Source organism: Athalia rosae, chromosome 6, assembly GCF_917208135.1.
Source record: "Athalia rosae chromosome 6, iyAthRosa1.1, whole genome shotgun sequence".
NCBI lineage: Eukaryota > Metazoa > Arthropoda > Insecta > Hymenoptera > Athaliidae > Athalia > Athalia rosae.
This window is the reverse complement of record NC_064031.1, coordinates 3,587,247-3,614,916: the sequence shown is the minus strand read 5'-3', so window position 1 is coordinate 3,614,916 and position 27,670 is coordinate 3,587,247. Positions and strand designations below refer to the sequence as shown.

At 43.1% G+C, this 27,670-nt stretch overlaps 1 protein-coding gene across 4 annotated transcripts; it reads left to right on the top strand.

Moving 5' to 3' along the window:
• The first annotated feature begins 40 nt into the window (after positions 1-40).
• On the top strand, positions 41-27,670 carry LOC105686072. 4 transcript variants are annotated; one of them, XM_012400676.4, is made up of 24 exons: positions 41-1,228; positions 5,851-6,022; positions 6,165-6,785; positions 7,986-8,243; positions 8,345-8,999; positions 9,078-9,512; positions 9,584-9,884; positions 9,971-10,268; positions 20,733-20,810; positions 22,823-22,900; positions 23,188-23,292; positions 23,424-23,540; positions 23,652-23,938; positions 24,027-24,164; positions 24,243-24,337; positions 24,419-24,641; positions 24,720-24,811; positions 24,884-25,151; positions 25,230-25,337; positions 25,427-25,666; positions 25,760-25,827; positions 25,903-26,229; positions 26,369-26,539; positions 26,606-27,670. In XM_012400676.4, the coding sequence occupies exons 2-24, from the start codon at positions 5,870-5,872 to the stop codon at positions 26,866-26,868; spliced, it is 5,379 nt and encodes a 1,792-aa protein (XP_012256099.2). In that variant the 5' UTR covers positions 41-1,228; positions 5,851-5,869; the 3' UTR covers positions 26,869-27,670. The 4 variants fall into 4 exon arrangements, with proteins under 4 accessions (XP_012256099.2, XP_012256090.2, XP_012256079.2 ...); XM_012400667.4 differs by having other exon boundaries at positions 26,366-26,539; XM_012400656.4 differs by having other exon boundaries at positions 6,144-6,785.

The window sequence follows — 27,670 nt, the reverse complement described above, 5'->3', positions numbered from 1 at the left end:
TCAATTTTGATCGAGCTTGGATGAGGGAAATTCGAATGAAAAAACAAAACCAAACGGACCTTGATTTTCTTCAAAGACCGTTGAATTCACCGAAAAAAAAATACCGGGGTTCATTGATACTATCGATGAAATCGACGGGCTGGGTACCGGCATTTTGAGATGACACCCACGCCGCGCTCGTACGACGTTGAACTTGAAAATGGCATTGCGTGAAGATCTCTTCTTCTTATCTCTTTGTTGAGAACGTCGGTGAGACGAAAAAAAGTGGAACCATTTAATCGTTCCTTATTTCGAGCGCGAACGAGACGCGTCGACTGTACAAATACATAGGAATGAGAAAAAAATTATACCGGGTTCCCTGCGAAGTATTGAATGCTCGGTGTTGCCGTACGGTATATCGTGGTACATGACGAAAAGTAACTAAACCACATCCCGCAACCGAACGAAACCAAACTCATCGTATAAATATCACGTGAGCCATCCCCGAGACGATGTGAAGCTGCTGCTGCTGCTGCTGTTGCCGTTGCCCGTTGCTTGTTACCGCTTCTTCTTCTTCTTCTTCTTCTTGTTCTTCTTCTTCCTCCGCTTCTTCTCTGCTTCATCTTCTTCGTCTACCGCCGCCGTTGCTGCTACTTTGGTTGCGAGTCTGCGCTATTTAGAATATCTTCGCTTAGCGGGAGACTTCTTCAAGCGAACGAGAGGAGAGAGCGACTTTACGCGGATCTTCTTTACGAATAGTTCGTTTGTCTTTAAGGGTCCTGAAAAGTGTGATACTATTTTCTACGACGTTAACACTTACAATCCAACGACAGAACAACGATCGTCGATCCGGAGTGAGAGATGCGGAAAATTTTCGACGATCATCGATCACGCGAGGACGTCGAAAAATAAATGAGAAAGAACGTCGAAAAGATTCCAGTGAAATTTTCATTCGATCAAATTACCAGCGTATCCAATCGGTGAACGGAGTTACAGTGATTAAAAAAAAAATTACCGTCCGTGTGACCGCTGCGAAATTCACGCGGACGATCGCTGCGGTAAACTTTTACGTATATATACCGCATCGCTGGTACGGAGTGAAGTGAAAGCGGAAGTGCACAACTTGAAAATTGATCTATTAAAATCTCATCAATCTCGAGCCACTTTAATCAGAGAAAACTTCATCAAAAGAGAATTTATCGGGAAGGAAGGAAAAAAACGATAACGATGGACGATACATGATTAGCAGGTAATCGTATGACGATTACGTTATCATATATATTTTCAGCATTAGCATCGCACCGTCTCTTCTCTCTTTTTCATACAAAATCAAAAGAGGATAAACTTTTTTTTATTCATCCAACCGTCTAGATAATTTTCAAAAACCTATTCGCTCGATTTGCTGTGTCTATAAAATGGCGGAAAAAAATTTCAACACATTACAGTACATCGCTACGTAAAAATCTGATATACCGGTACTCGCGGGGTACGGTATGAAAATCGTACAGCATCGGATGATGTATATTTAAATTTTTTTATAAATAAATAAATGATTCACGCGTATAGCAGGTGGTGATCTGGCTGTTTTCGCATAATTTTCGTCTGTATATGAATATTGATTTTATTATTTGGAGTATAAAAATCGCTCCGAAAGGTATTTTGCTCCTTTTTTTTTTTTTTTTTGTTTTTTTTGTTTTTCGTCATCTTTTTTTTCTTTCATTTATAACGTGCGCGTGCATCGTAGGAATGTTTTACGACTGACAATGAGTAACACACCGGGTCTGGCTCGAGTTCAGAGCACTCGGATGGCACCGTCCAATCATGTGAGTCGTTAGTGAAAGTGCCTTTGTGCTCGGCAAATCGGGTGCCGGTAACACCGGAAAGTTAAGTTTATTTATAGCTTTGGGACGCGCCGCGGTCTTCCCGTACCTACCTACCTACCTACCTACCCACCTACCCACCTATCTTTTGGAGAAAATTTGCATATTTTTCATTCATCTTAAATAATATTACAATACGCACGCCGTATACGTATGTGTATGACACACATGTCGTTCGTACGTTTGCGTATAAAACGACAAAAGATCGAATGCAGAAAATAAATTTCGAAATATGTGGATCAGATTTTAACGCGTACCTGCACCGAAATTTTTCGGGGATTATTGTTATTTTTCAGGAGTTTCGAAACTCGACTGTGCATACAAACGCATATAAGATAATTCGTACGTACCTACGAGTTCCTCGCGAAATATATACGCGGTTAAAAAAAAACATGCGAGTATACCTACGCCGTACGTTAAATTGCGGGTGAGATAAAACTGTATACTATATTTGCGAATATTCCGGGAGATTACTAAAAAAAACCAAAGAGAGTAAAAAGAAAAGCGAGAGAGAGAGAAAAAAAGTTGGAGAAAAAAGAAATTGTAACAACAATAATAATTCACGTCGCATATTTCGTCGGGAGCAGTTAATCCACGTACACGACGATACAGTTATAAGATTGTCATTTATAGAATGGAATTTCATACGGTATTAAGATGTTTGTTTTAAACAACCGGGCACCTGAATCACGCGATGTATTAACACCAGATATAATTGCCTGGCGATTTATTGATCGGCGCGTTCCATTTCCGACCGGATTACATCCGCGATTTTTTAACGATTTAGCAGATCTTCGCTCTCTCTCGTCGCCCCGATCGCACAGAATAATAATTGAAACTACGTAACTACACTGCTCACAAAAATTAGAGGGTCACCCTGTTTTCGCTCCAAAAAACGTCCGATTTCGAAGCCTCATAACTGCTCGAGAAATTGAGGTAGAGAGTTGAAAAAAAATGTATTATAAAGCTTGAAGCTTCACCTTTTAGGTGCTTTTTGTAGATTTTGATTATCTTTCTTTGTTCACTAGTTACACTCTCCTAATTCAAGACACATCGAAAATGCGAAGTCGACTTTTGACTTTGAGAGGGTGCATCGGGTGCCTCAGTCGTTAGATTTAAATTTTTCTGACGTCATTTTAAAGGTTGAAGTGTCTTCTTCAAAACGTGTTTCTTAAATTTTTCGTACAATTTTTTTTGCACGAGTTGTGGGACTCTGAAGCGATTATTGTCCATAAATTTTTGATCGAGTGCCCTGGCCAACCTAGTTATTGTATCGAGGTTTTTTGAAAACGATTTTGAAGCTCTAAACTTTTACTTTACGAAACTTTATTGCAATATTCTTTGATTCAAATTTTCGAAGCTCGGTCACCCTTCGAGTGCACCCCCTCGTATCTCAGTAAGGAAACGTGAACGTTGACTCGAATCAGGAGGGTGTAACTAGTGAACAAAAAAAGGTAATTCAAATTTACAAAAAGCGTCTAAGAGGTGACGCTTTAAGCTTCAAAACACATTTTTTTGCAACTTTCTACCTAAATTTCTCGAGCAGTTATGAGGCTTCGAAAATGGACGTTTTTCGAAGCAAAAATAGGGTGGCCCGCTAATTTTCGTACGTGGTGTATAACCGATCGCATCCTTCGTTCCCGTCCTAATAATGTTGACCAGCGTATACCACGTGCGACACATAGCTGCATGTATTCACTCGACCTACTTATTTTCCACTAACTGTCAATTAATTACATCTCACGTACACGTTGCGTTATGGGGTAGTGTGGCTCAAACAATGAAGAATATAACATCTACTCGTTCCGCAACCGCCATTACCATGGGCAGGATTACGAACAGTTTCCGCATATTATTCGCCACATATCTCCGCGTTCCTTACATGACTTATTTATTGTATAATACCTTTAATTAATTGAAACGGGGGTTCTTATCTCTTGTAATTATCGGATACGTATCTTACATTATAACATGTTCCGCTTCACGTCTTTAGGAACGATGAACGAAAAATAAAACAAAATTAAAAAATTGAAAAATTGAATAATCATAAGCGATCGCCTAGCTGCCCCTACCAGAGAATGAGACTCAATTTTCTAGAGACGAATGACGAAGTAGATCAGTCGCTTAATTCCACTGTTATTAGTATACGTGCAGTTAACATGTACAACGAGATAAGTTATTCGCATTTATAATAGCTGCATATGCCGCTGCTGCTGCTGCTGCTGCCTCTGTACTGCTGACAAAGGAATTAGTTACGCTCTGTTATAATTATTCGTGTTATCAGACGCCTCTGTTTTTTTCTTACAATTTTTCTTCTTTTTTTTTCTTCAAATTATTTACGCGTACGCGATACGCGATGCACGAACGTACCTCTACGCTCCGGGTAGTTAAACAAAAATTGCCGTCGCGGAATTTTTCTTCATTTTTTTTCTTTAAGACTGAGAAAAAATCTTAACAACTTGATAATAATGGTACGAAGGCTGTGCGCTGATTTGGTAATCTATGTGGCCGCTAGGAATTCGGTGTTTCATCAACACAGCTGCTCAAATTTCTAGTAGAATTTCGATTGACAACTGTATTAGCCGACCGACATTTTTCATTGATTTATTTTTGGAATCCCCGAATCTCGGTTTGAAAAGCGTCTAGACACCAAAAATATTGATTCGCGAGATACGTGCACAGCGATCCGAAAAAGAGTAGAAAAAAAAAAGAAAAAGAAGCAATACGGAATGAAAATTGTCACAACGAATTTATTAACGTCGGAGATTTAATTTGAAATGATCTTTTTCGGCGACTTCCTGTGCAGGTTTAAAAATAATGGTCTGCCAACTAATTGCACGGTTCTCCGTTTTTTCGCGTATCAATTTTTGGCAGATAAATTTCGATCGATCAAAATTTAAATTGGACAAATTTCGAGGCGGTTTTAATAAGAGCGAGAGAAAACGTCAGCTGATAGTCACGCGCGTTCAAAGCATTCCTACGGTTTTACGATGACAATAAATTCGCTCACGTTTTATGCAAGGTCAAACCCCGATGATTCTCAAGATCCAAATTTTACTTGCGGACCACTAGCGATTTCACGCGTAGGCGAAACGTTTCTGCTATAACGGATAACTGACTCTACATTTCGTATCCGACACACGAGATAACTTCGATCGAACGATCGATATCGTGATTTGGATCCGAAGGACGTTCGCCTTTTTCTAATTTCTTAATCTGATGAACGATTTCGTCGGATGCAAAGCTGAATAATTTTCGATCCAGAGAGTTATTCGGCTTCTCTAATTGCCGCAAATGTTACTTATTATCGAAGCAGATATGTTTTCGTGTAATTGAATTAGATTCGCGTGGGTGCAGAGAATACGAATTCGTCCAGATATACAACCGCCTTTTCGGAATCGTAAATCTTTCGGCTTATATAGCTGCACAACGGATGAGTAATTTGAAATTGTAACGAGAATCACGTGGTATAATTGCGGTGATTAAAATCATCCGCTACACGAATACATATATATATATATTATTACCGACCGATTAATATAAATGTATCCACATCGTACACGCCACACCTCGCAGAACAAAAAAAATTTCGCATCACCTCGGTATCAAAGAAATTTAATTATCCCCACTAATTAATCCGTCCGATCAATTATAGAACGTATTCCGCACAGGGCTATAAAACGAACGATTTATATGCTCGTTCAAATTAGGCTTCCGCGGAAGTTTCCTACCCGCTAGACTCCGCCGGCCACTGAACCGGAAGTTAACGGTGCAAAATGCGCCGCCGTTGTATAATTTTATTCGGATCAAAACTGCCGAATAAATTCGCTTTCAAACCACGTGAAATACGTACCGGTAGTCCCGATGAAAAAAAAACAAAAAACCAAAGGGTGATTCCGCAACGAAAGCGGTTTCGACATACGGCAGGGAACCGGAACAAAAAAATCTGTTTCCTCATTTCGGCGATCGATTGACCTTCGTCCGTTTCAAGGGTGAGGGAAGGATGAAGAATGCCCCGCGGCGCCGGGGAAGGAGGCGAGAAATCGAGCAGCGGTGGCGGTTTTGGAGGATGGCTCGGAGGGGCCGCAAGAGCGATGACTGGGGGAGCTGGTGGCGGTTACGTGGTCCTCGGCGGTACCAGATACGGTCTGAGACTATCTCAGGTAAGTCTAGGGTCCCCCGAAACCGACCCTCTTCCCGACCACCACCACCGCCCCCCAAGAATAAGAAAACAGAAAAAAAAAAAAAAAAAAAACAAATCCAAAACCAAATGTGAACATTAAGGTGACGAAACCGTGCCGACAGGAGAGCATACCCCCGGCGAGCACTCGGGAGGAGTCGTCGGAGCGTCGAAAAAAGAGGAATTCGAAGGAGGGCGGCGGAGTGACGGGGGATTCGAATTCCCGGGAACGTTTGACAGATAATAAATCGTTGTCGAGTAACGTCGGGGTCGGGGTAACCGGAAGTCCCGAAAAACCGGGACTGGACATAGCGAGCAGCGTGGCCGATTGTTGCTGCATAGGACCGCGTTCCCGTCTCCCGTTACCGAAGTCCTCGAACGTCAACGTTCTACCGATGAGTTCGAATCCCGCATCCCTAGCCTCCTGTAACGCCGGTTTCAATAACTTCGGTAACTTTGGATCGGGGGTTGCGAACGCCAGTAGCGGGAACAATATTAACGGTCCGACGACGCGTACGACAACGTTGGCCGGTGCGCCGATACCAGCGGCTGAACACCAGCTTCCAACTGCTTCACCAGTAACACAACTGCCGCCAAACTTCTTGGCTAATAATAAACAAGGAGGCGGTTTGCAGGCAGCCAGCCATGGATCGTCCGCGACCTCACCGCCAGCTTCAGTGGTCCACTCAGTGTCGGTGCCACGACAGCTTGCCCAGTGGACCAAACACCAAACCCTCAAGTTACAGGTTCGTTTTTTTCAACAAACAGAAAATAATCAAATAACTCTGTATCTTTATCTTTATATCGGAATGAACCGAATTCAACGCGATTCGACGATAATTGAAAACGCGTTACCGAGTCACCCCTCGCCGGAACATCGACGAATCGTCATCCCTTAAAAATCATGTGGACGTTGATCATTCATTCATTCATGAATCGTCGAACGGCGGAGATAATTTAAATAAACTTTCCTCGGTATTGATTCGTTGAAGATTTCATCAAAATTTCCGGTGGCAACGAAAAAAACGTGGAATATACGGCTGCGAAAGATCGTCGATCGAAAATCAAACCTGATAAAATTCCAATGCGTTTGAATTTTCGGTTTCCCTTTTTTTTTTTTTTTTTTTTCTCTTACCCTCCCCCGTTTCGACCGGGTGGCCGAATTCGCTCGGATAATTTTGTGTGTACATGTGTTGGGTTTCGAGTGTCTAAATTTTTATACGTACGTGCGAATACGTATGTACATCTATATACCGAGTGAGCAATATTTATAGCTTCAAGTTCAGAAATTTCTTGGATAACGATTCATAATGACGTAAGACCACTCGCCGTGTATAACAGTCCGATGATGATTCTCGAGCGAAAGAAAAAACTATATGTACGTTCTTATGTACGTATATTATATGCAACGTATATAATTGGTCTGGTTTTCTTTGGAGATATAGACAAGCCAACAACCTATTACCAAATCTATACTAATTATAGCCCTCGACGTGCGTTGTAATTATCATTTTTATCGCTCACGGTTTACACTCTGCACTTGTACGCGGTGTCGAATTGCGAGAAGCAAAAAAAAAAAGAAAAGAATTAATAAAAAAGCGGATCGTAACGAAAAAAAAAAAAAACCATAAATTCGCACGATCATCGCCCGGTCTAACTAAAAGAGAGAAAGATAGAGAGAGAAAACGTTCGGCCTTATGTACACAAATAATAAGTTAATACGTAGCGTGAAATAATTTTTGGGTCCGCTGAAACGATCCGCCGAAAGATCAACGTCGTCGACTTGTCGAATAAATAATTCTTATTGATTCACATATTTTTTTTTTTTTCTTCTCTCGATAAAATTTTTGCTCGTCGCGCTTCGGGCAAGAAACGAATTTTTCACGGCTTAAACGGGAAGGGTAAAAACTAAATTCGGTTTCGTTACCATCCTTTGATCCCGACAGGAGCCAGCTGTGACAGCAGTGGACCGTTTGCACAGATTCAGGTGGAGTGGGGGCGGAGGGGGAAGCGGGAAAAAATCCTCTTCCAGCCCCCGCAGTGACAAGGCCGAACGGCTGAGGGAACTCACGGAAAAATTGAAGGGACCAGCGCCGGTTCCACCGCCCCGACGACCTTCGCGTTTGCACGCCTCTTCGCCGCCGCCGATCTCCAGTCATCAGCAAAATCAGCAGCAGCATCATCATCATCCGGTTTATCAGCAGGTAACGTTCGAAAGAAAAAAAAACGAGGGAGCACATCGGACGGGGGTGATCTGGTATTTTTACAGTTCGTTCGATCTAACGTTCGCCGAATGTCTTTGCAGAGTCCCCAGTCGGCGCCGATACAAAATTGCGGACGTTGCAGCGACGGAAGACCCGCGGGTTTTCGCAGTTACACGTACAGCGAAGGTAGCGGAGGATCGGTAGGAGGGAACAATTTCGTTACGTCGCACAATCAATCGAAACCTGTATTCCAACGTAGTGAAAGTGTGAGTGAAGAGTGTGCGCGTGACGATAACGGCGATAAAAAGAATCGCGAGATTCACAGTGCTAGGTCGTCGTCGTCGGCCTCTTCGAATCGAGGTTCGAAAACTTCTCTGAAAAGCATATCCAACGATCATAACGTGGGAAACAGTGCGATCTCCGCAGGGGAGCTCAGTGACGGTAATACAAGGGTCGCTAATTCGAGTGGTGAACCGGGTAACAGTGTCGCGTCGGATACGAAACATTCGCGACAGTACAGTGATCCGGTTGTTCGAGACTCCGCGAGTGCGGCGAAAACCACATCCGAACGGTATACGACCGATTCGGTTCCTCCCGCGGAACCGAGTAGCACGGCGTCCGGCGGAAGTAGCGAAGGAGAGGCCAGGGATGCCGTCACCCGTCTCGAACCGAGGGGTCCGCTTCTGTCCAGCGGTTACCACAGGCCGGGGGCACCCTACAGAAGCGCTTCCTTCGGCCAGGTGGACTTCAGCCAAGGTATGATCGAACGATTAGTGAAAATTGAAAAACCGACGTCTCGATTAACGCCAGTTTCCTTTGTCGCACCTCCATCAGGCAGCAGGCTCAAGGTCCAGCCGAACTCCCGTTCGGACCTCGACGTCCAAACGGAGCACGGCAAACACCTCCTTCAGGATGTGAGGGCGAGCACGTTGCCGCGACGTCGCGGCGACGCGAGTCCCGGGGGTGCTACGCCGCGACACAGTCCGGGTCGTCAGAGTCCCAGGGCGAGTACTACGAGCGTCGACAGCGCGGTGGGATCCGCCGAGGGTCTCGGTGGCACGAATCAAGGACTCCAGGAGGAGATACGTCCGAGGAGCGACGGGTCCGACAGCCTGGCGACCTCCAGCGCGCTGACCAGTCCGGAACCCCCCGTCCCCGAGAGCCACGAGCCCAGAGTCGATCTCGTTCCTACCGAACTGTCCGCCCCCGAGTTCGTACCGGATTCCTCCGAGGTCCTGGAAACGGCCGTCGAGGAGGTCGTGCACAGAGGTAAGCGGGTTACAAGCCACCGACGAGATCGCCTTCGTCGTTCGACGTCAATTTTTCTCGCTTCGATTCAGATTCGAGGATCGAACCGCACGAGGTGATCGTCACCCCGCCACCGGAGGAGCCGCGTTTGAGCCAGGCGTCGGAGGGCAGCGAGGCGCCTAGCGAAACGCCGTCGGAGGCGTCTTCGCCGGGGAAGAGCCGACGCTATCGCGGCGACACGAGTAAACGGAGAAAGGGTGTGTACATCACTCAGTGGCCGGAACCCTCGGATTCCGACCGTAACAAACTGGCCGCCCAGAGCAGCGAGGAACGCGACGACGTCCCGGCGACGCCGAGCGACCTCTCCGACTGCGAAGGTCACACCCCGAGAAGGTTCGTCCTCGAGATCCTCGAACGCTTTTTTTAGTCTCGACCCGAATCAGCATCCTCCTTTTTTTTACCCTCTTGCCCTTGATCAGGTACAGCAAAAGACCTCTTCGCGGTCCGTACGGTCAGATGCTGGAAGCGGAAATGGCGAAGCCGAGGGCCCCGGACATCGGACTGGACGGGGGACTCAGACCGAGGCGAAAAGTGTCGGCCAATTTATCGTACAGCGCTGGAACGAACAGCAACTCCGAACCGCCGACACCCTGTCATCACAGGACGACTTCCAGTCCGAGCAAACTGGAAGGACTTCCCGGCCCGAGTCCCGAACTCCTCGCCGAACTGCTCAGAGGTTCTTCGGAACGAGTGGCCAGAGCTCCGGCCCACCGAAACGTGAGTGACGTTTTACCGTTATTTAATGTAACCCAATTGAAGGTAGAAAAAAATATAGAGAACAGTTCTCGGCGTTGTTGTACGGTCCAGGAAAACTGGGTCGCGAATATAACGCAGTGGCGAGCAGTCGGTCGGTCGGTCGGTCGGTCGGTGGTTTAAACTTGAACGAATCAATTTAGCAAATCTACCCCGGCCTCGCGTATATCGCTGCAATATAAGCGGCCTACTCGTCGGCTATTAGTCGCTGTCCAAACAAGAACGCCGGACAGAAAAACAAATAGAAAATTTGCGTACGCGTTATGCAAACGGTTGTATCAACGTACGCGGTGTATCGTTCGAACTCGACGCGGTCGCGTTCGCCTTTCGAGAGAAAAAAAAAAAAAAAAAAAAATAAGGGGAAAACCGAGACGACGATTTTTTAACAAAATCGGATGATCGTCGCGGTATCTTCAGCGTCTTCGAGCCGGAGATCGCCGGACGACCTCCGGGTACGTCGATGTTGTTCTCCTTTCAATTCGTATCGGTAAAAAGGAAGGTGGTAATCGTCGCGAGTCGCAGACGCATCGTTACAAGCGGCCAAACACGATCTAATAATATTCACCAATATCTCGCGGATGAGTCTCTAGGTTTGGCCGGTGTCCTGGAGTTTTCTGGTCGTACCTTGTGTATTAGGTATATATATATATATACACACATATATATATGTAAATATACAGGAGTATAGGCGCACTCGTATATTTTCTTGGGCCTAAGAGTCGCCGCGTTTTTCGATATCGTCGCGGTGGGGGTGGCGGACGAAGATGCTGGCGAGGATATTTCTGTCCGAAGAGATATACCTGAGGCCACATCGTTGTATCTATAACGTGCCTATACATATGTATGTATAAAACGTACGCCGTTCTACGTACACCCGATATTTTCTCCCGTCTGGTTTGTACGCGTGTGTTCCGACTTCACCTATACGCCTACGTGCGGAAAAACGTCGTACGGATACTTCGGTCCCGTTGACACAGAAGAGACACACGGCAAACCCGACGGATCGACCGAACGACGTCGACGACTATACGAATTTTCTTATGTGTTACTAGTTTTGGTCGCCAACTGTCTGTCTGGTCGTAGCGTTCGCTTGTTCTTTGACGCAACTTTCTGACCTTGCGTAAGGCCTGAGAGTCGCGAAATATTTATAGATATATGTATAAAACGCACGTACAACGTACACGCGGTAGCTGGTACGGGTGAACGTTTGCAAAAATGAAAAAATAAGAAAAGAAAAAACAAAAAAAAAACAAGAGAACATTCGAGAAATTATCGCGAGCGCAAAAAAAAAAAAAAAAAGGGGAAAGAAAATGAAAAACGGTCGTTCTCAAGTTTTCGAATCGTACGAATTTTTTTTTGCACACGCATATCAAAAAACGCGACGCGTGCAGCGCACCGGTAATTTGAAATGCTGATAGGATCTTTTTTTTTTTACACACACTTCCGGAATAACCGGTGCACGCGTCTATTGCATTGAAAAATTTTCAACGTGCGCACTTCGAGTGCGTAGAATTTATTTTCATTCTCTAGATAATTTTTACTCGTGCGTATTGTACATGTATAAATTATTTTTCATCCTCAATCGAATCGTCCGTTCAAAATAAACTCAAAGTACGGCGCGTGCGGTGAATTTATCGCTGTACGCGATAGGTGTTGATCGGGTTATAGATCGAATTCATCCGATATTGCCAAAAACTATCGAATGCACCAAAAAACACATCGAGTTGGCGACGAACGTTTAATTTTCAAAGTTTTCGATACGCATAAATTATAATTATTATATACGGATTGGCCCGGCGCCCATCTTCCTACAGACGGATCGTCGGGCGTAACAAGGAAAATCGGGGCTTAGAATTTCCATTCGGATTTTCCCTCCGTTGGACAGAATTTTTTTTCGACCAATTTTCAATCGCGGATAATCAAGAAAAGAGAGAAGGAAGAAATCGTGGAGGTATGCGAAGAAAACGATGACAAGAATTTGATTTTTTTGGGCGCGCGCTGCGTAAAATTATGGGGGATGCAGAATACTGCAGCGTGTACATAGTATATCCAGACAGACTAAACACACGACGCGGGGCGTCTAAATAAATACATCGTTATTGCAAAAATATGTTTTGATAGGATAATTTAATGGGGTAAATACCGAGGATAGCGCGGGGACGTCGTGAAAGCGAACCGGTATTCGGTACCGAGGTATCAACGTAACCCGTAACCGTGCGCGTGTGTATAATTTTTGCACATTCAAAGGACAAAAGCTTTTCGCATACATCGGGCTCAAGTCGTTTTAATTCAATCCGCGAGAACAACAACATTGCCGACAATGAGAAGAAGAGATGTCGAATAAAGCGCCATGTGCATTTCTCTCGTGGCGTCGCGACGCCACCGTCGCGCTTCTGCCGCTCGGTTAAACGGCGTTGAGTTGTTTTGGCGTCTGTTATAATATACGCGTCTTATTTAGCCTGAATTGCGGCACTCCGTTGAATCCGAAGAAATATTATGCACCTAAATATCAATTTACTTCGGTATTTCGTATACCGCGGTATACAAAATACCGAACATTCGTTGCGATACGCCGGCACTCGGGATTTCTGGAATGCTTGTAATTTCAATTCACCGCCCCGGAGCGGCCATCTTCTTCTTAAATTTGAAATCGAACAGCTGCGTTCGAGGGAAAACTTTGAATTTGTTTTCTCGGTATGCGTGGAAAAAGGGAGGAAGAATCGAAAAGAATATCCGAGCTGTCTACGTCGACGGCCTCTCCGTTCGAAGAATAAAAATTTGAGCCGCTTAATTTTTTTTTTTTGGAAGCGTAAAAGCGAAAAGCTAGACCTACGCGTCGGCGGTTCGTGACGCAGGTGCGAACTTCCGGCGTCGCCTACCAGGTGGCTACGTCACCGAATACCGCGACTTTTAAATTTAGAACACAACTAAACCCACGAAATCCCTCCTCTGTCGTCTCTCGTCATTTATTTTCTTTCATTTCATTCTCGCGGCTCATCGGCCGTCCGAATAGAAGCGTTTTTATTCTCTCTTCTCTTTTGATTTCTTCTTACAGATTTGCTCCTGACAATTCTATTTCCAATGAATTATCATCGTCCGATGAGGGATGATATTACTTTTTCCAACATATAAGCGCACGTTCGAATATATGAACGCGCATTGAGGTCACTTCATATATTATAGGTATTATTATATGATACGGTTTGTTTAAAGTTCGCGGTGTTGTTTAGTAGCTAGGAAATAATCAGTTTTTACTAAAAAACATGAAAGTTTGCGTTGCTCGCAGACCGGAGTGTACGTGGTAATAAAACGGTATTTTATATCTATGACTAAATTCATCTACACACACCTACGTGTAATAAACGCCATGCGTATAAAAAAGCAGGGAAGAACCTCGCTCCAGAAATAGACAATATATTGTATTTTTATCAACAGCTTATTAATATAATCGCACTAAAGTTTATCCGACAAATAAAGTGATAAGCGGGGGCCAAACAGTGTTTAGAACGATATAGTCTAGGGACAACGATTTCCGATGCTGTTTTATGATGAGAAAAACAGGTGAGGAATTCGTTCCGAGTGCGAAATAAAAAATGAAAAAAATGAGAACCCGAATTCGTCCAGATCGCAGTCTGAAATCAACCGAATATTTGATCAAGTTAGCCCGCCGTGAGAAAGAGGTGAATGAAATCTGCTCGATTTCAGTAACCGAAATATTTTTCCTCCGTTTATTGATCGATTTCGATTAATTTTACTCGATTTCCTCGCCGATTTTTTTCTCAGAGATTTCGCACAAGCTGCGCAAACGGAAAGACGACGAGGATATTGAACACATGCACGCTTAGGTGTGGTCTATAGTAAAATACGTTATTGCAGGGTTCTCGATTCGAAGAAATGTTATTCGCTTAGTCACGAGTTGTACGTTACATATAGGATCGCGGGTATATATATATATATAATAAAATATACCGCAGAACGTCTAACGTACGTTCTCTTCATTCAGAAGTGGAGAACATTACAACATGTTTATCAAGTGTACCGGAATAGAAACTTCGACCCGCGATCAAAAGCGTTGAATTTTCACTGTACTTATACGTATACATATATACCGCTATTTATTACAGGGTGCTACCGATATCTTGACCTCCATTTTGAAAAAATTCGGAACAAAAATAGTGATAACAATAATGAGTGGACGCACAAAGAATCCGGTTTCCCCAAACGGAAGTTCGAACAAAGAATCTGATTGAAGTTTTTTCAGAAATTCTAAAATTATCATTTCTCTCTTTTTTTTTCCTACCACGAAATTTCAGCGTACAAATAATGACAACGACGCGTTGATAATGACCGAGCGAGAGTTTTGAATATAAAACTGCTGAATAAGTGTATAAAATGAAAGATCAAGTGGTGCGGAATCCTCGAGAGCGTTGGGAACGGGCTCTCGTGAAGCTTTTCGTCTTTAGGGTATTATACCGAAGGTATATCCACCGGGTGTAACTTGTAAGAGATCCTACGTTGTAGGGGGGGGGGGGGGGGGGGGGAAGAGCTTGTTAAGGGGACTTTAAAGAAGACGAAAGACTGTCTGAAACCGAAAACTTGCAACGTAGGTGGAAAAAGTAAATGCAGAATGAACGAGAAAGCCGGGATTCCGCGCCTCGCACAGCCTGCACCGCCTTTATTCAAAGAAACCCAGAGCTGCGAAAAGAAAAAAAAGAGTCCAATTTTTTGTTTTTCAAAATTCAAGTACCCGTGAAAAATTGTTCTTTCGAAACGATATTTATTTGAACGCGATTACGTCACGCGAGAAACAAGAAAAAAGATAAACTGAAATTGGAGAAGAAAATTTTCCAGTTTTCGTCGCTGCGTTCTCGTTGGTTTTTCGCGACGTCTGGCGCGTGGAAAAGAAAAAGCATTTCGCAGCCCTTTCTTCGTACAAAAGGGAGGAATTCAGGTTGCGTTGGAGATCGGAACGCGCCGGCGTCCGCGGACATTGGGGTTCTCTTTTACGTTCGTCTCTCTTGCTCTCAGGCATCGATCACCCTTGGTGGGCGAGCGCGTAGCGTCGGGACGCTAGTCGACGACGCGAAGCGACGCCTAGAATCTAGAAAAGTTTCGCAGTCATATTTTATACCATTGTAACCTCGATTTGTATTACATGTAATTGCGGCCAGTTTTTTAATTATATATGTACAATAAAAAACAAAAAAAAAGAACAAAACCGACCGTAGACCACGTAAAAAAAAAAGTAAAATACGTATCGTCGCCGTTGCACGACTCTCTGATAAACGCGTGGACGGGAGACTGATTATATCGGTCCGCATAAAATCGTCTAAAAAAAAAGAAAAAAAAACCGAAACCATCACCTTTTTAATACACATACCCCCAATATTTTGTACATCACACATACCTATTTACGTACTCTGATTTACCTGAACATACTATACACGTACCTACGGTATACCAACGTACACTCACTCTCCTCTTACACACGATAATTATTTAATAATATACAATTAATGTTGTTAGAAATTAAAATATACGACCAGATAAAATAACGATGAGATATTCGTCGATTTGTGAAAATATTTGGTGAATTATTTTAACAGAATTTTTATTTATTATACTCTTATCGTTATTAATTTTATTATTATTGTTATTATAACCGTCGTTGTTATTGAGATTGTGATTATTATTGTTATCAAACACCATGTCCACATTTATATTTATTCGATAAATCCCGATTCGGAATATGTTTTAATTTTTTTTTTTTTTCTCAAAATATTCTCTCCCAATTATTTTCTTCTTCTCATCATGCGGAGGAGATTTTTTTATTTTTCACGGGGTGGTTAATGTTGAAGAGAAAAGTGAAAGTAGAAGTGAGAGGGAGAGGAAAAAGGGAGAAGAAGGAGAGAGAGGAATGGTATTCGGATGGATATATCGATTCGCAAATGGGTATAAAAAATAAACGAGTAAATGAAATAAAATTCTTATGACACACGTTTAAAATATACACGTGTTTTGTGTGCACAGTGTAAACTGTTTTCTTTATTATTTCGTGTTTTTTTTTCTTTCACTCTAGTCAAAATCTAGAGTCAGTCAGTATTATCGAACGCGGGAATTAACGACGGTACTAATCTTGATTTATAACTTTGCCAGTAAAAAAATCATGAATGTATGCAGTATAAGTGTTCACGACCGAATGGATCATCAAATTCGAGATAATCTACAATCGATTATTGCCAATGGTATTACCCACCGCGTAAATTAAATTTCGAAAATCCAGTAACTGCTCCTAAAAGATTCAAAGAAAAAAAGAAAATTCATAAATTCATATTTCTTCGACCCCGAATATCGATCGGGTAAGGAACATGATAATCTTCATGAAATTCCAATCATCATCAGATCCCACTCACTGTGGATGGAAACCAAAATTCCGCACAAGTGCACCGTGATAAGAGAAAAAAAAAAAGGAAAGGATTCGAAGCGAGACGTTGCAAACGGACAAGTCAAACAGGGGCTGATAAGGGTCATCGTACAATCGGTCGATTATGCGTTACATTTACACTCGTGTGTCACGTGTGGTATAGGTGCGTAATTTGGGTGAAATGGGGAAAAAGTTGAGGCTCGCGAGAAGCACAGGTTGCGGAGGGATTTAGTCACTCGTCTAAATATACCCAGATTTCGTATAGCCCGAGAGGTTTCTCTCCTCTTTTCCACCGCGTATTACACGTGTATGTATACTTCGGTTTCTTATGTACACGGCTATATGTACCGGGCAATATGTACAGTCACTTATATATAAAACATATAACACGAATGAAAAGAATATGCAAAACGTTTTGTTCTAGAGCAGCCATATTCGATTTTATGGCCAATGCGATCTGATCGATCGGACGATGCAGATTCGCGTTAACGATCTTCGAAAATCGGGAATCAGGAGAGTCCGATGAAAATCGATATCTCGTATATTTCTACCGGTTGAAATTTTTAAATCGCTTGTGAAAAAACAAAATATATTCCGATCGGGCTGGGCAAAAAGATGAAAAATCGGACGTACGTCTCGATCGATTTATGAAATTTGTAAATTGCGCGGCGCGAGTCTTGGTACCGCGCACGGAAAATATAATCCATCAAAATATCGACCTCCCAATCATAATAGCGCAAGCGAAACCCGAGAGAGATGGAAATTTCACGACCGCTCCTAAGCAAAAGCAAAAGAGAGAAAAAAAAAAGAAGGAAAACTCGGTTTATAACAACCACTTCTTCTCTTCGCATACGGGAGTAGACTCACCGTTACGTTCGATATATATGTATATACGTAGACCGACGTGTATACGGAATACATACGTTATATTTATTTCCATAACCGAATTCCGGAAAGCGTAGTCTGATCGCTGCCCTCCAACTTCTTAGTTCTCCGCTCTCGCGTTTATCTTCCGATTCTTTCTCTCGCGTAGTTTGAAAAAAGTATACGGCGAACCGGCGAAATCGCAATAATGCTCACCCGTTAACCGATCGATCGCCTCTCGCCCGAATATCGTACGCCGTTAAAAAAAAAAAATCCTAGGTTTTCAACGTTATTCTGCGAAAATAATCCACCGTCGCGGCTAACGAACGCCGTGAAATAATTTTGCACCGATATAATTGTAAACGGCCCCTCCTCGTTTCTCCCGTTCATTCATTTCCGATAGTTCATTCAGTGCGCGGTATAATGGAGTCGAATAATTTATTGATACGTCGATCCCGGCCGTTTATTATCCTCTTTAAAAGCGCAACGATAAATCAACGTGGCTTAGGGTACCAACTATAGGCGTATGCGCGACTCGATTATACGTTGTTATACGTATGTACGTACGTACGTACGTACAATATTACGGTGGGGGCGTAGAGGAAGAACTTGGCGCGTGCAAAAACCACCTACCAACTGTATCCACGTTTTGTGAAATTATTGGATTCACGTACTTCCCGATCCCCTGTGGACTATAAGCGTACCCAAATCGGTCGGAATTATTACCCCACCGCCACAATTGGCTAGGAATTTTAGTCTTCGATCAGAATCTCGCTTGTAACACAAGCGGCGGATTCCGCGCATTTTAAAATCGTTCTTACCGATTGATCCAACGGTTTTAACCCGACGAGGGAGTTAATACTCTCCTTTTTTATAGAGAAAGAAATAGGAGAATTCAGCTGCATCCGATCCGTCCGATTAGGAAGATCCAGATTAGACGTTATCTCGTAGGTGTTACGGTGGTTTTCAATTTTCGAACATAACGTAGTTTCAGCCGTGTGTAACGCAGTGCGGAAATTGTGGATAGCCGCGGATTCGTGTTTACGCTATAAACGTGTAGCAATATTAATATTCCGGCAATCGATAATCCCCACAATACCGCCTCCTATATATAATAATAAATAGGGATAATAATTATACACACACACACACATGTCGGCAGTGTATACCCACGTAGTAACATGCGTCGGTGTGTTCGATGTACGGTAAATATTAATTGTATATTTAATTAAAGTGACGCCGATAAGGTGGAAGGGGATGGCGTTTGTGGTGAATTTTCGAGAATAACGTTATTCGTGAAAACCGTGGGAGACGATGCGATTCGATTTTTCGTTGTTCAAAATCTCGTTTTCACTACGGCTACGGTGGACCGAGTTCGCCGTTGCGCGGAAAACAGAACTGACAAATTCTTCCACGTATGATAACAACGTCGTTTAATTAAACGACGAAGAAAATGATGAATTAACAAAATTGTAAAACTTCGTTGAAAATCTCGAGAGTGAAATAATCATAACCCAGTGAGCGCTGTAATTGTGCAGCCTCTGTTTTATAGAACAGTTAATTTTCCCATGTGATATATAAAAATGTTCTATCGATAACGTGATATAATTAATGTTGAAAATAATGAGTGTCGGTCACAGGCTGGTCACTCAACCTTCCGAAGACAGCGAAGATAACGAACACGTCGGCAAACGAGTGGTACGTGTTCCCATCTCAGTAGACGAGACGAATAATTTATCTCACCGATTTTTGGGAGAGAATAAACTATAAGTTCTCATTTTTTTTCACCATCTCGAAACGAAGAGAGGCCAAGCTCTGAATCATTTTACCGTAGACTCGAATTTTCTTTTTTCACAAACTGCATTCAATTTGAACCGAATTTGAGAGACGCAGAGTTCGTTAGAATTCGTATTTTAGGTCAGTGCGGCGCGTAAATACGTTGCCGATGTACACATGTACAAGCGAAGCAACGGTTCGCTCTTTACCTATAGGTATTCACACGTGTGCAAGTGGTACACGTGCAACGATCACGCTTGAGCAATAGCCGAGCGTACGTAGCGGAGAAAATGGCAAATTAGTTCGAACACAATTTTCTTTTTCCTTTTTCCCATTTTCCCATTTTCTTTTTTCCTCCTCTTTGCCGTCGGAGAGCGCGTGACTCGTACAAAACTTTAAGTTCCACGCACACGGACGTGTGCGAGTATAAATTTATAATGTACGCGTCGAGGGGCTGCTGCTGCTGCCGCTGCTGCAGATTCTGCGCGCTATATAACGTACCTACGATGCATGTCACGAGGTCAGGAATTCCAGCGGAATATTTTATAACGTAAATATCAGCCTCTGAATTCCGACGTTTGTGGAGTTGAATAGATTTTTCATTTTTTTTTCATCAGATTTCCACAAATTTGTACAAATCGTCGTCGTCGTACGCTTGATCGGTATCGCGGACTCGACGATAATTGCGAGGACGATTTTCAAGGTCGCAGCCTTGCCAACCGAGTCACGATTAGATCTTGCAACCGCAACTCCGAGAATTCCAAGGATTCGGATCGTCGAAGAGTATTAAAAAATTCCCTGATTCAATTAAGAGAAAAGAGAAAAAGGAAATAAGAAAAATCGACGATCCTGCAAACGATCGCGTGGTGATTTGGGATAAAAAAGTTTACAAGCCTCGGTCTTTTGGACGAACTATTGTATTTCGTGGATTTTTACTTTTCAATAGTTATAAGGGAGGTGGGATATCAACGGCGGAGCTTCGTCGATGCGAAGAAGGAAAGCAGCATCAGGCACGCATGTGATCATAAGATAGCAATACATATACGCCTATATACTTAAATATGTACATGTACGCGTATACATGTATACGCGTAGGCAGAGGTCTATATTTGGCTGAGGTTTCGATCAATATTAATAGATACGCTTGCATAGATTCCTACGGGCCACATTCTGTGGCAATGATCAAGCGAGGCGCACAAAATCTCTCTACATAGATATTTATTCTGTAGCAAAACATCTCGAGACAATTTCCTTCGTCGATCAACCGTCGAGACGCATCTGCATTTACGATAACTCGTCGAGATAATGAAAAAAAATCGTCGACACATTTTTTGAAATAACTTTTTATTTTTCATATTTTCCAGGATACCAGGACTCACGTCGTCGTCGAACTTTACGACACCGAAAGATCCTACGTCGAAGCTCTACAGATACTAGTCAATGTGAGAATTATTTGCAATAATCATGTATAAAAGTTTTTCTTTTTTTTCTTTTCAAAAAAAAATGCTGAGAATTTAGTTTTGCAAAATATCAGCTGTTTCTAGATTAATTTTCCTTTGTACTACACCATGCGTAATTTATAGCGCGTTACCGGTAAATAAAAATTCTTTCGCATTCAATTTACAAGAATTATCGGAATGTTTATAGCGATAAATTCAATCGGTTGTAAATTATCGCGCGAAGTCGAGCTTTTCATTTCTTATGCGACTTAGTTGCACGCGTAGAAGCTTCGCTAAAAAGCAGACGATAGTTTATAATGTACCTGTTACACTGCATTGAGAAATACGCGGGCGCCGCGGCGGCTACGCACCCTGTTGTATTTCGCACGGCGCCAATTTCCCCCAAAGATTCGTATAAATCCCAATTATAATATCGCAGTTAATATATGGGGGCGTAAAAATGAAGCGGCGCTGTGCAGCTGCCACGAAACGGTAATGTCATTTCAAACCCTGCGAATGATACGATGATTTATCATTAATTCAAAAGGAAGATATGACCCCGCAAACTTTGTAAAGCTAAAGTTTATAGTTCGAACGCCTAATATAATCGCGAGTAGATTATCCGACGTCGTTAGTAAATCGTGGGATTTAACGAGACGGGAAATTTCAGAAAACTGAATTAAATTATTCCTTTTGAAATAATATAGAGACGTTCGTTTGGAGGGAAAAAAAAATAAAAAAAAACTTCTTTCGATTTACAAACATTGTTTATTGAGTGTATATCGTATCGTTCGCGAAATTGGGACAAAAATCAAAGAGGTGATTAATTCTTTTCTCAGCGTTCCTTGTTTCACATATACCGCGTGCGGGTATAACGTATACATACCTACAGTATGGAGGGGGGAAAAATTAATTCTCGAGCTATTAAATTGAAAGAGAAAATATTCGCGGGCTTGTATTGAAACGCGGGCGCAAAACTTTATTATAAGATGGCATACGGCCAAAATACATTTGCCAACGAGACAACTAAATACTACGTTTCAAATTCAAATTTGAAATGAGGTCTGAACCATTTCTTCGTTCGTTCGTTCATAAGCCGAGTAAATATGCATGGGTGAAAGAATTCACTTGTTGAAAAATCATACAATATATATTTTGGGTTAGTTGATTTTTGAGTTTTCGGAATAATATTCGAAAAATTACGAGTCGACCGAAGATTCGATACGTTTTCAAAAAATTTGGACGCGTAGAGAGAAACGTGGAGATTTTTTAACTCAGAGCAACACTCCGCCTCTGCGTCAAAATTGCAGTCGGGTTACGCGAAAGGAAAAAGAAAAAGCGTCAAAAAATAAGAAAGACGAATAGGTACATACATAGGACGAGTTCGATGGCGAAATTCCATAATATTTATGAATATCTGAGAATTCGTTCGCGTGTAGCAAGAATCAAATAACATTTATTGTACTTTCGAGTCATCCCAGAGGTCAGCTGTAAGATAATCTATCAAACTTGCGGCCCGTTGGCTGAATTTATGACGAAAATTTTCTCGTTAATACAGCAATTAGGGGTTGAGATGATCATTAAACGTGAGATATTGTACGACAGACGCGCCGGTGCAGCGGAGATATACGCGATACCAAACCTGCGAGGAATCGCTTCTCCACTTTCTGTGCGTAATCATTTCATGCTCCGACGGTTCAAAGGAAGAAGAATTCAAACATCGCGTGTGCCACTTTTTTTTTTCTCTCCGGAGTAATTCGAAAAATTTCTCATATAATTCACGTGCGGTAGTCGGGCGCGATTGCACGGAGACAATTAATGCGAAACCTTCGGATTCTCGAGCTTTTTTCTTTCTTCTCATCTCGAGGCCTCGATATCCGTCCTAACCAACCGCCGTCATTTTTACTCTTTATTTATTTATATGATTTTTATCTTTCCTCGCAAAAGCATCAATCGTCACGGTTATTTTATTCATCGCTACTCTTCCGTTTTAATTGCGTCGTTTTAATTTACAGAAATATCTTCAGCCCCTGAAGAGCCCGGAGAATAGCGGTCTCGTAGATTGCGCAACTGTGGACGAAATATTTTACCAGGTATACCGTAGTGTGGATTGATTATTCGATTTTTTTTTTATGGTTTTTAATCGACAGATATTCTGTAGGGGGAACACAATGAATCGAATGAGGTTTTCGGTTATCGTTTCATTGGTCAGACCTGGGAGTGCACGCGATTTTCCCAAGACTGACTAAAGGAACGGTGACTGAAATGCAATTCTTCGTCTAACGGCGGATTAAAAAAAAAGCTTGATAAATAATTAATCATCGCGAACAATCGGTTGTCATTTTGTCACCTACTTCCATCGGTTTGTTTAATCATTCAGGTTCCAGCGATTTTGAGTCACCACGAAGTATTCCTCGAAGAGTTGAGGAAAAGACTGGAGTCATGGGAACTACGGCAAACTATAGGCGACGTTTTTCTAGACGTGGTAATTAATTTATTCGTTAAACCATATTTTCCGATTCATTGAAATGAGTGAAATAAAAAAAAAGAATTTCTAAATGCGAGGAGTCGACGAACTTTCAATAAAGGATAATGAGAAACAATTTTTCCCTGCAGTTCACAAAGCCCGACGTCTTAGAGACGTATACACTTTTTTTAGACAATTGGAAGTCGGCGAAAAAAGCCATAAAGACTACGTGCCAAGCGAAACCAGCGTTCGCAAGGTTTTTAGAGGTAAGCCCGTTCGCTAGTTTTGAAAGACCCGTATCGCGAGATCGGGGTAGATTTGGAGTTTGCTCCTACGAATAACGAGAGACCTTTAAAACCCATAAATGATAAACGCAGACAATGGAGAGGGAGCACAAAGGGAAACTTGGCCTGGATCAGCTATTGATAAAACCTGTACAAAAAATTCCACGATACGAGCTGCTCATTCAAAGACTGCTCAAGCACACTGACCAGCATCATCCGGATTACGAACTCCTAACGGCGGCTCAAAAGGAGGTCCACGAATTAGTTGTTAAAATTAATTGTACCGAGAGGGAATCGCTCGAATGGGAACAGCAGCAAACTACGTTGAGAGAGGTGCAAGCTCTGGTCGAAGGATTGGCTGGGATCGTGACCAACGATAGGTCAGACAAGTTCCGAACTTTAAGTATATCGATTTCGCTTTCCTTCTTCGACATTTGGTCCGATAAAAAAATAACGTTACTTCTTCAGAGCCTTTGTCAGACACGATTTGGTGACGATCGCCTCGAATCAAGGAACCCGCAAGGAGAGGGCTCTGTTCTTGTTCTCCGATCTCTTGGTGATCACCAGCATAAAACGAAGGAGCGGCACGATAAGAAAACCTTCGACGTAAGTTCAGAGACTTTAACGATTCAGGAAATGTTGCCGATTAACGAGTTACAATAATCCCGAAATTTCTTCGAACAGAAGTTCCTGTCCAAATAGTTTAGTCGGACTTTTAGAAGCTAACAAGTACAAAATGCTGATGAGGATAGCTCTGGATGATCTGGAGGTGATGAAGGGTACGTAAAGTTCAGAGATCCTTACCATTCCGATTCGAAGAGAATCAAATAACCGGCTCTTTCTCTGTTCAAAACTCTTAGCCAAAGACGAGAACCTCAGACGTATGGCGCGCGAAGTTGATCACCTCAGGGAAGACTGTTCGACGTTGACTCAACTGACGGAATTGGCTGCAAATTTGCACGGCGCTAAGCAACAATTGGAAGAGGTGATAAAGGAGCTTCTTGGACAAACGCAGAGGCAACTGGCCGAGAGAAACGCGGCCCATTCGCAACTGGCTTGTCTCGAGTTGACACTGAACACTCAGTAAGTGCGAACTCTCCCCTGGAATAAGTCAAACGAAATCTCAGCGAAGACGAAAAATTTCTAATCCTGTTTTTCCAGAGCCGGAATAGAAAACATATCCGTAATGTTCACGAAGCCGGACAAACGAGCCAGTTGGGAGGAGAGTTTCAACGACGCCAAGCAGAAGTTGGGTGAGTCGAAAAATTTCAAAAAAAAGAGGCATCCGTCGATCGACGATCTTGAAAATTTTACTTCATTCCCAGCTCTCTCAGCGGACAGGAGACCTTGTCCGGACTTTGTCGGTCCCTTACCCATACGAAAAACACGGGCCGGTCTCCAGTTCACCTGCGCAGCACCGACACTGGCCAGCGGTCAAGGACCTCGGGACGTCTGGGTCTGCAACAGCGACGGATACGTTGGTCAGGTCTGCGTTTTGAGTTTGACCCCAGAACCACCCCAAGTCACCTCCTGCAACGGAGTCTGCAACGCCAGGATACTGTGCGTCGCCGGCATTCCCGCCTGCACTCAAGGGTCGGTTTTATTTCTAACGGAATCTGTGTGGGGTTTTTTGAGGATACTGTGAAATTTGAGATTCTTCTTTTCCATCAGATCAAACTCATGCGCTCCGAACAACAATCCTTTCATCAGCAGCAAAAGTGGAATCAGTATTTCGGTTCAAGATGCGGATGCTACGGGTGGAAATATACAACTGGACAGGTGAATAATCGCACGCAATCGTAAATGAAATCGCTAAATCGCGAGACTTTTCCTGATTTCTGATTTTTGTTCTTTCGTCAACTCTGCAGTAGCTCAAGTTCCGAAGACTCGGATTCTGATTACATTCCATGTGCGGACGCCGGAAGTTCCTCTTTGGCCGGAGATATCTCGAGTTTAGAGGGTGTTGGTATGGAGGAGGAACTCAACCAGCCGACTATGTGGCTGGGAACTGAAGACGGATGTATACATGTATATAACTGCAGCGATAACATCAGGATAAAGAAGAACAAAGTCAAAATACAGCACGGGAGCAGCGTCCACTGCATAATGTGAGCGAGAAATCCGGAAATATTTTCAACCCCCAACGAATCTTCTTTTTTTCCATTCACTCGATCATTGAATTTCGTTCTCACCTTTTCCAGATATCTAGACAATAAAGTTTTCGTATCACTGGCCAACGGGGACATCACCGTCTACTCCAGAGATCACCGTAAGTTTTTACAAAAAAAAAAAGAAGAAGATCCACCTTTTTAATAACGAGTACTTGACCGAAAATTGATTACAGTTGGCGGATGGATAACGAGCGACCCAACGACGATATCCGTTGGGACGGTGGCCTCTCCGGTTACAAAAATGCTACCTGTGTCCGGCAAACTGTGGTGCGGTTGCCACAACACCATAAAAATTCTCAACACACATCCGCTCGAGATCGAGCACACTTTCGCCGTCAGCAACGACACCAGTCGACCGGTGTCCTGCATGGCGAGTTCCGGAGGACCCGGGGTATGGATCTCCCTCCACAACAGCGCGGTCCTCAGATTGTTTCACGCCGGGACTTACGAATGCCTGACGGACATAAACATCGCCCCGGCTGTGACGAAAATGCTTGCCAGTAAGTGTCAAATCAGACGCAACGACGTCGCGTCTGTATCCTTCTTACCGGAGATGTTCGATCCGTCGGAGGAGGGACTTAGGGGATCGTGGAATCTAAGCGAAGTTTATTTTAACGGAAATATTTAAACTCGTTGCAGGTTGCGATGACATAATAAGGCAGCACAAAGCGGCTTGTTTGAGGGTAACGGCTCTGCTGGCGTGCAACGAGCTATTGTGGATCGGTACGAGCGCCGGGGTGCTGTTGACGGTACCGATTCCCCACATCAAGTCGTCGAGCCAGAGAATGTCGCAGCCGCCGATGGTGACAGGTAGGCGAACGGAATCGCCCTCGGAACGGTCCTTCGATAACGTCCCGATGATTTTTCTTCCCTCAGGAATCCCCCACGGTCACACGGGACACGTGAGATTTTTAACATGCGTCGAGTCGGCGTCTCCGGTGAAGCCGGATCCTCGTCCAAAGACGGATCGTTACTCTCTGAAGTCGTCGAAGGTCCAACAGAACAATATCAACCTCGGTAAATTATTGGTAATATCGGGAGGTGACGGATACGAGGACTTCCGCGGACCTCAGGCGTCCGCCGAACTACAGGCGGGAAGGGAGGACTCGACGAATCACCTGCTACTTTGGAAGGTCTGACGGAAGCCTCGAAAACGGCCACTGAAATGGCCTGGAAATGAACTGATATAGAAAAATTCGTCGATTCGATGACCCCGAATCTAAGGAGGGAGGGTGTTACAACTGATTTGAGCGACTGCGGCCCAAGGAGGAAAGTTAAAGAGAATTTGAACGCGAAGAACGCTGAAAATGGAGTCGCAATCAAGTTTGCGTTGAGCTTCAGCGACGCATAAGTACCTACGGAAATATTTTTTCTAGGTCGTAAAGAAGAGTTGATTTCAAGAAACGAAGATCGTTAAGCCTGGATGTTGAAATGATTTTCAGATGAGTGGAGAACACATGATTTTTCGCAAATCTAATCGCGGTATTCCGAAAATCCGTGGATGACTTACGTGGAGTAGCTATACGACATCGGTTTTTCGCTGTACCAAATATGCGAATGAGAAATAGCTTGCAAAAAATTTTCGTACCTAATTATTAATCGCAATCGCGTAAAAGGAATACAAAATCCGATCGATAATAGTAACGCGATGAAATATCTGTAACGCTACAATTATTATTAATTTTTCTTAATCAAAATGTATCGGAACACGTCATAATCACAGTGACGAGGTGAACATGTATACTAATATAACAGAGACAATCTTGTTTTCTTTGTTGCCAAAAATGAAAATTAGATTATCTGAGCCGTATGCAAGAAACAAAAAGAAAAAAAAACAAAGAAAAATGAAAAGTAACGAAGTTTAACGATACAATATCGAGCTTATTTACCGAGAGCCTGATGAATAATTACAATTATACCTGAATAGCGTGATTTACGTAT